This window comes from Cryptotermes secundus, unplaced genomic scaffold (assembly GCF_002891405.2).
Source record: "Cryptotermes secundus unplaced genomic scaffold, Csec_1.0 scaffold58, whole genome shotgun sequence".
NCBI lineage: Eukaryota > Metazoa > Arthropoda > Insecta > Blattodea > Kalotermitidae > Cryptotermes > Cryptotermes secundus.
In genome coordinates, this window is record NW_019734309.1 from 76,379 (window position 1) to 85,736 (window position 9,358).

The 9,358-nt window shown below is 40.1% G+C and overlaps 1 protein-coding gene across 9 annotated transcripts in view; it reads left to right on the forward strand.

Annotated features, from left to right (window-relative positions):
- Positions 1-9,358, forward strand: part of LOC111868406 (zinc finger protein 345) — a 16,074-nt gene that overhangs the window by 2,806 nt on the left and 3,910 nt on the right. For 7 of the 9 annotated variants that reach the window (XM_033753034.1, XM_033753037.1, XM_033753038.1 and 4 more), the window contains 4 exons: positions 580-678; positions 3,272-3,403; positions 3,998-4,120; positions 6,002-6,169. In XM_033753034.1, the coding sequence (XP_033608925.1) occupies positions 580-678; positions 3,272-3,403; positions 3,998-4,120; positions 6,002-6,169 (522 nt within the window). Of the gene's footprint in view, positions 1-89; positions 108-579; positions 679-3,271; positions 3,404-3,997; positions 4,121-6,001; positions 6,170-9,358 lie in introns of those variants that run through there. The other 2 variants (XM_033753040.1, XM_033753033.1) reach the window with 2 other exon arrangements.

The window sequence follows — 9,358 nt, forward strand, 5'->3', positions numbered from 1 at the left end:
CTCTTGTGAACACGGTAATGAACCTTCGGGTTCCATAAAATGCTGGGAAATTCTTGAGTAGCTGCACAATTGGTGGCTTCTCAAGAAGGGCTCGGCTCCATGAGTAAGTAAGTAATTACTACTGCGAGTACTGCTCCTGCTAGCACCGCCACCAGTATTACTTCTGCTTTTCCTGCTGCTTCCTTTCCCCTGGTTATGCAGATTCCTTGACATAGTTCTAGCTGTTTTTTTGCTTTTCTTTTCAGCTTCGTCTTCTAATTAATAACACATTTTCACAATTCATGCCTCTTCTTCTATGCCCACTTTACTTTCATTATTATTGAAATCTCAGACCTGATGGTGCGGGGTCAACTAGTTGAAGCTACAGTATATTCAGATAGCCATTGATTCTCCCTTTGCATTTTAGAAATACAAATGTATTCTTTATAACATTTGATACGTTTAAAATCAGCAATAATCAAACTGTGAACCTTGGCAGACATTCCAAGTTAGATGCAGTTCTCAGGACTGTAAGGCTACGGGGATTTCCATAGACCACTTGCCTTACACAGCCCACTGAGTGTAATTTCTGATCACTAGGTTCTAAGGGTGCAAGAGATGCAGTCTCTTGAAACAAGAGTGCCAAAAATTATACTGCAGAGAGCTGAAGAAATGTATCCTCCCCTGAAGGAAGGCTTGGTGAGTGTTCTTTGTTTGCCTGTGTGTAAGTAATTTTATTGTCTTTTCCACTGGATTTAAGTGGACAGAGAAACTAAGTGTTTTGTGACAAGGTTACATTAATTTTCATTCTCCAGCTTTACAATTCTGAAAGGATGGCTGTAAACACTTCGTATTCTGGCTCTCAATTACTGTAAAGAACAGTAAAACTATCCCTATAACAGGATGTTGAGACTCCCACATTTTCTAAACAGTTGCCATTGAGGTTGTCAGCTTTATGCACCGGCCACACATTTACCTGCAGGAAGACTCCTGGTAATCATTTCTGTTAGTGGCTGAGTTGACCCCAGGGTCATAGTGCAGTGGGAAGGATTAGGTCAATTGAAAAATCCAATGACTTCATTGGGAATCAAATCCATGACCTTCCAGCTTGTAGCATAGTGCCACAACGACCTACGCTACCTCATGCCCCCTCTCAATTACTGTAACATTTGGAATATTTTGTCTTTTGGTTTGCTACATTTAGTAGCTAGTAATTGGGATGTATGGAAGGACAGAATTAGTAGGCATTTGTAACTTACTAATTTTAGAGTTAGAATCAAGAAAGGCCCAATTCAGACATTGACTTTTCAGTCTTGAATCTTGAGATTTATTGGAGTATCAATTCCCATTTGTGTTATAGGATACGAACTGCCCAGTGCATGCATTGTAATTGAAATGGTTGGTAGCACTAGCACGAATCGACTTGTAAGCAGAAACTGTCTCTGATGCCCTCATTTGGCCCGTGGTGAAAAACATCATGGTTCTAAAACTGAACTTTTGTTTAAGTACAATGATTTTTTAACATTTTTCATTAAGAGGTGATATAAGGGGGTAAGTAGTACACAGGTGTATTGCGAAAAAGTGGCTGTTGCCATAAATTGGGATTACAGGAAAAAACAATTGCTGCAGTAAAGAAAATTCTCATTTTTAATATAAAAATTTTTCCATATTCTCATCTTGAACAGAAGAACTTGTTATTGTTCATGCCTAAGAATGAGGTGATATTACAGATAAAATATTCCTGTTAGCCACATTCCAAACGGTACTTCTCTGTGTGACATGTAGCAGAACACTTGTTGGGGTGTGACACATGTCACAATAAACAATGTTTCTCTTGTGCCTCCTTCCACTTTTCTGATGGAGCTAACTGCACAAACCTTTGTTACCTTCCCATCCTATCCCAGAATCAGGCACAGTTTGCTATTCAGATGGTCTTTTACATCTGTCAATTTTGATCCTCCTCTCCTTTGGGTCATTTTGTTTTGAATGTTTTCTACCAGCCCTTTAATCACTTCTAACGGAGCTCCAGGTGAGAGAAAGATGGAAGGTCTGCTGACTGCCAGTTCATGTTGAAAAGGTAGAAACTATTCACAGGGGAGACCTCTAAAATCCAGGAACTGCAGTGGTCTCCTGTGTCCACTCCTCCCATTTTAAATGTGTACTCTGTGACAAACAGCAGATTTCTGGAAACTTTTGCAGTCTTCCTGGAGGCCTCCTTTTTAACTGGATATCCACTTTTTTTTTGTCCTTCCAGGCTAATGTGAGATATTTATCTAGTTCTCTATAGGCTACTTCATTGTGTTTCCTAAGTTTAAATGCTTTTTCTTTCATTTGTGTGAGCATGTCCTTTCTGTTTTGTAGTACAGTTCCTGACAAATGAACTTCTATTTCAAAAGTTCCCAAGCTAAGTCAGTTAAGTATAAAAGATATCTATGTATAGATGGTACCATTTTTCATGTGTTACATTCTGAACCTTTCCTAGGAGTTCTAGAACAATCCTGGTAAATGTAAGCTCTGAATTATCAGACATTTTGTAATTGTTAACCCATAATGGACTGAAGCCAGAAACACACCCATGTGTGGAATTACATATATATGTGAAGTCCCCACTCTGTTGGCTTTTGTGGATTGTACACTTTGAAAACAAGATGGCCCTTAAATTTCACAGTTGATTAAAAAAATTTAAGATTGCACATAATCAGTTTTTCCATCTCGGGACTGTATGTGCCTGTCTGCGGTTCCAGCACGTGGAAGAGGAGAGATTGCAGGAATCTCTTCCATAAAAATATGTCCCTGTTAAGCCGTGAAGAGTCAAGCCAATGTTCAGAGAAAAAGTTGATGGAATATTTCACATGTTTTGCCCTATTGGAATGCCGTCAGGTCTTCACATGTTACATCTTTCCACTTAATCCAAATGTAATGCTTTTCAAAGGCATGGATACCTATGCTATTTATTTACATATCAGTTAGTTTCAGCAGCCATTTCTTCAAACAGAGTTTCACTAAAAATAGCATAATAATCATATGGAGAAACAGGCATTTGTCCATTTTGAGGTGGATTATAACCTGATGAGGCACGAAATGGTATTGTATGAAAATGTGGTCATTTTCATCCCAGAGAGCCCAGTATCACGTTTCTCATTGTAACAACTGGTGCAACCATCATTTGCAGTTGCGTGACTTGTCAGCAGAATTATCTATGACTGTCACTCAAATCAAAGTCATTACGTTGAAAGTTTGTGTGGAACCAGCATAACATCTAACAGGTTACTTTTTATTTATAATTTTGCAGCTGAACAGTGATTCAGTCAAAGTAGAAAATGGGATGGATGTTCTGAGTGAAGGAGATTCTGCTGACACAAAGAGCAACAATGAGGTTTACACGCCATTGTTAACATTTCCCATGCAGAAGGCTGAACCTGAGGTGGGCCATGTTTTCTTCTTTGAAATTTTGTACTAGTAATTGATGTTTCTTTGCATGTGTGTGTGTGAGTGAGAGAGAGAGAGAGAGGAGTTATCAGATATAATTTTTCCTTAAATGTATTCGGTGTGAGCTTCTATGTAGTTTGTCCAGAAAGTAAAGACCATTTGATGATAAAAAAAAAATTTAATAAAATAAAAAATATATATTTTATGTCATTACTAAAAACCTTAAATAATTTTTTACATAATCTCCATGAAGATTCTGGCAATTGTATTGTTTGACAAGTTTCTGTATGCATGCAGCTCAAAAAACTGCTTCAAGTAAAAATCACTTGCAGTAAGGTCCAGACTGTAGGTAGGATGGAAAGAAACGTCGTAGGCAAAGTCAGCAAGTAGTGCACATGTGCTAGCGATCCTTACTTTCTGGATGACCCATGTAGATGCTCATGTTCCATTTGTGGACCCCTGCATTTAACAATATTGGAATGTTAGAAGTTCCAGTGTGGAGAGTCGGCTGTCGTGCTTGCTGCCTTCTGTTAGGCATATCTGTTGAAAGCATCAGACGTGCATTATCTTATGATTATAAATTTTACAGCAGACCATCAGTGCAGTCAAGCTAGAAGATGAAGTAGATGTTCCAAAAGAATATTGCTTTGACATGGAAACTGATAAAGCTTACATACCATCAACATTTTCCATGCAAAAGGCTAAACCTAAGGTAAGCCAAGTTTTCAGGTGATTTCTGTGCTAGATGCTGATGTGTGTGAGGAGGAATTGCCAAATACCGTTTTGTCTTGAAAGTATGTGGTGGTCAGCTTATCCTGTTTCTAGATTCCTGCATTCATTATGAGTGTGGCATCAGCCGTTGCATGTCCGCTGTCATGTGTATGTATATACTGGAAGCATAAGCAATGCCATATAATAGTATCTTTTATTTGTAATGAGGCAAATGTTTTGCTGAACTTGAGAATGTGGTTCCACACAGTGACACAAGAAAAATGTCAACATGAACACGTGTGAAATGGGTAGGTTTCAAACCTATGACCCTGTTGAAGTTTAGAATACATGAAAACGACATTACAATGAGCAGCGGATTCCTTCATCACAACCTGTACACGTAATGACGGCCAGTCAGACCAAAATATGTGATGACAGTAAAGAGAAAATGACGAGAGAATATTAGCCAACTTGCACATGGACAGCAGGAAAGCAGAACACAAAGTCAGATCAAATTTGGCAGGTGCTTATTACCATTTAGTTTAGAACTTTCTTGCCTTCCTGTCTCTGTATAAAATATAGAGATTAAAAGACAGTGTAATTCGAGCCATCTCTTTATAGGGGTGAAATCTTTTCATTGTGTTAAGTGGAGAACATGGTTTGTGAGGACAGGTTGCTGAACAGAATATTTGGATCTAAGAAGGAGTAAGCAACAGATGGCTGGAGAATGTTGCTTAATTGTGCTTTTCACCAGTTATCATTGGGATCATCAAGTAAAAGAGGATGAGATGAGCAGGTCGAGTAGTGTGAGCATGGGAGAAATAAGAATTAGGTATAAAATTTTAGTTGGGAAGCACAAGGGAAAGAAACAGCCTAGGAGACTTAAACATAAATTGAAATGGATCTTGAAGAACTGGATTGTGGAGTTTGTTCTGATCATGATATTGTGGTGTATTCATGCCATGCATAAATAGTTGAGCCGCAGAAATCTGTACACACGGCTATTACACAACAGTAAGGAAAGCGGTGTTTTCTCTGTGCTGTGCTGTGCCGAGCTGAGCCAAGTCCAGCCGCACCATGCTTGTTGCTACGCAGCATTGCAGTAAACATCTCTCAGCAGCTTTGCTTAGCAACTCCTCTGTAAACACGGCGATTATGCAACAGACGGCAGGCTGCATTTTCTGCCTGTCCGATTGAGGGTTTGTAGGAGAAACTGGAATCCCTAAGAAGTTAGAGTTGGTCAGTTCTCAGAGTGAGTCCACAGAGTCAGTTACAGGAGAAGCACATAAACAGAATACAGAAGGTTGCCCTTTGAGGATGTAAAGTGTGATTTAGAAGATTGTGTGTGCTGTGATGCAGAGATATCTGGAGCGATGTGAAGCGCTAGTTCCTGTGGTTTAATTGCAATACTAGGAGAGGACTAGTGTGTGTTCATGCAACAGTGAATTATAAAGGGTGTGTAAATCAGCGATAGCACTGTAATTTGAGTGTAATTAAGAGAGAGTGTGACCAAGCTACTAATAAATCCAATCATCTGAACTAGAACCCGTCATTTTGTCACGTGGCAGTATCATAACAAACTGAGTTTCATCTGTTAATAGTTTTTCAGAGTACTCAGACATTCTGTTATGCTAAAATAAAATGTTGAATATGCTTGAAATTCGTAGTCATTAAATGATTTGATTTCCCTTTCTTTGAGAAAATAATCTTAAACATTATTACATAAATTTGCCCAGTATTGATGGACCTCTCTTCACGCAGTTAGGAGTCTGTAATGATTTTGATACTTGTAAATCTGCAGTTTGACTGTGATGGAAATGTATTTTATTTCATGCAATGAGAGAGCACAGTCATGATTGATAAGGGTACAATGCTTTCACAGAACTGTATGGATTTCCTGACGGTTGAGCCTGGATCAAGTAGCGAGGCATGTCCAACATCTTCTCATGATGGGAATCAGATCATTGACATAAAAGTTGAGGTCTCAGACACTCAGGATGTGGAGGATCCGCTGCTAATAACATTATCAGAAATAAAGGCTGAACATGAGGTGAGTTGTGTGTTGTGTTTGTGCAAATGAAACATCTCCACTCTATTGAATGGATTTTGAAGAGTTCTTTATTATTAAACCTACTACCCTAACTTGTGCACTGTTCACTTTAAAAATTAATATAAAATCTCCTAATTAATTTTGTGAACTAAAAGTTTTGGAGAACACTTACCAATGCTCCTAGAAGTGCTTGAGAATGTGATAATTCTGGAAACATTCCCCTTTGTGAAGTGGCACTTGCAATGTAGACAGTCATACTCCTTTTTTTGTGAACTGTGCAAACACGGCATTGCCTAGAAGAATGCTTCCCCTTGGAATGTTCACTCTTCACAATTTTCACGGGGTTATGTTTCCGCATATCACCCGAGAGTCGCCCAGGGGCGTCCACATGAGGCCTGTGTGGGGTGGGAGTTGATGGGCCCGGTCGCCCAAAGTCTGTGTCTGACTCTGGTCCTGCCACCACCATCTGGACTGTAGCCCAGGCCTTTGCCACATTCATCAGAAATGCTTTATATTTCAATTTCAAATCAGGGTTCAGATTTTTGTAAACCAAAAATGAATTACTTTTCCCCATGTGGCTGTCCCTGCAATGTTACTACCCGCATTTTCATCGGAGGTACTGTCACTTTTACTGTCCGTGGCCACAATTTTTTCTTGTCCCCTGTCACTATCACTACGCGTCTCACAAGGCACATCAGATAGCTCATCGGAGAACAGTTCGTCCTTGATCCATATTGCACTACTAACTTACTGCCTGGTATATACATACAGTTGAAGACAAAGGCATTTTCTTTTGGAGTGGGATAGGAAAACAGCGAGATCATGTTACTGACAACTAAGAAAACATTTGGGAGGTTTATTACACACCAGTTATGCATCTGCGTGGCACCAGGGCAAGGTATAGTGAGTTGCAACATAACATGTCCTAAAATCATAATATTATGCAACTGGTCCACAAACTGTTAAGATACATGAAATTAAATACTGACTAAAATCAGAAACAGAGTGGCAATCTTGAAAAAATTGAGGTTAGGTTAAATTTGAGGAATGCTTACAGTCACAGAGTTCATATGAGTTGAGGAAAAATGGATTAATATTATTACACAGCGGAACAGTTATTGAATGAATAGTGACAGTTATAGAAATGTCTAAAGCATCTGGTTGGCACCACTGCACTCATTTATTATACTGAACATAAACCGTGTTTACAGGGGCATGCGGTAGTGTAGTTTGTTGAGGCACTATGCTACAAAGTGGAAGGTTGCAGGATTGAATCCTGATGAAGTCATTAGATTTTTAAATTGACCGAATTGTTCCTGCCACACTATGGCCCTGAGATAAACTCATCCTCTAACAGAAATGAGTACTAGGAATCTTCCTGGGGGTTAAAAGGCGGCCGGCGCATAAGGCTGACCTCACCGCCATCTGTGAGCCAACTGTCTAGAAAATGTGGGAGCCTTGACCTCCCACACCCTTGTGGGCCTTCATGGCCTGTTACAGGGAGGGGCTTTACCTTTCTTTTACCCTGTTTATAAAAGATAATTCACTTACAGTTTTATTAATTTTTATTAATGTTAAAAAGATCAATATCCTAACTTTTCAGTATATTACACTTCCAATCATATGTGTGCACTGTGTGAAGGCAAGAGTGTGTGGATCACCTAGTCACAAATGAAAGCAGACATTATACATCAGGCTTACTGTGCTGGATTCATGGGATACTCATAGATTTTTTTATTCTGTCTGTGGATCAAACTGAACACACAGGCAAAGCATCTGTTGTAATCATCAATCACAACATGATCATATGTATAGAAATAACATGGTTTAGGATCCAAACATAATTTTATGCCCAAAATAGGCTACAGACTCATGTTTCAAATTATATCAGAAAGATTTAACTTAAAACTTACTGTCCAGAAGGCATGGAGTACTACATACTAGTTAAATCTGCAAGCGAACTATACCAAACGAGCAGCTGCCACTTGTCGGCAAAGTTAGTGCCAACTTTAGCGGTAGAGGGTGTCCCATCGTCAGCGCAACGAATCCCCATGGCCGTTAATCCGTGTTTTCTAGGCTGGGGCCACTAGTTCCTTGAAATAGCTCCTCAATTATCCTCACGAGGCTGAGTGGACACCATTCTGGACCCACTACTTCTCAGAAAATCTGGTAGCCCCAGGAATCGAACTGGGGACCTCTGGATCTGTAACCAGGAACTGTGACCACTAGACCACGGAGGCGGTCCTGAAGGAATCTGTAAATTTATTGAGACCTGCTTTGTTATTTGTTGAGGTCAAGTATGAGCTGTGTTGTGACTAATTCACATGAGTGAGGGTCTTGGTGACTATGCAGCATCCTTTGTTGGGATGATTTGACTTCAGGCAGCTGCAGTTCATCTTTTCCATCTTTGTATCCACCTTACACCCTGTTGCTAAGCAGTGACTCTGTAAACAGTGGCCATTGCTAGGTAACACATGCAACAATAGTAGAATGGTGTTTTCTATGTGACCCCTGCCTTGATCATTGCTATGCAACAGCCCAGTAAACACACCTCCACAATGATAGAGGGGCTGTGTTTTTTGCGTGGTCCATGCAATGGAGTTTTCTTGAAGACAGTTGGCACTACAGTGCAGTTGAGTTCAGGCCTGGAGTGTTAACCAGTGGGCAGCGGCATGACCACGAAGCTGAAGACTCTCCATTGTTAAGATTCGTTACCAGGAAACATCTAGTGAACACATTAATAGAGAAATAGCCTTTGTTGAGAGCTTCGGCTGCTAGCACAGTGCCTGAACCAACTGTGCTACCACGTGCCCCACTGCTAGCATAATGCCTGAACTAACTTTGCTACCACGTGCCCCGCTGCTAGCATAGTGCCTGAACCAACTATGCTACCATGTGCCCCAATGCTAGCATAGTGCCTGAACCAACTATGCAGCCACATGCCCCGCTGCTTTATGAAGGCAGTTAATACAGGGTGTCCAGATTAAAGGTATCCAAAATAAAATAATTATATCTCAGAAAGCTTTTATTATACACATTCATGGATTACACCACTACAAGGGGAAACTATCAAAGTCTTTTCTGGGTGTATAACTTTCATAATAAATTTCAGTGTGGGCTCCCTTGGTGGCACGACAAATATCCAGACAATCCAGCATGTTTGGTGTTACCATAGCCACAGTGTCCCTT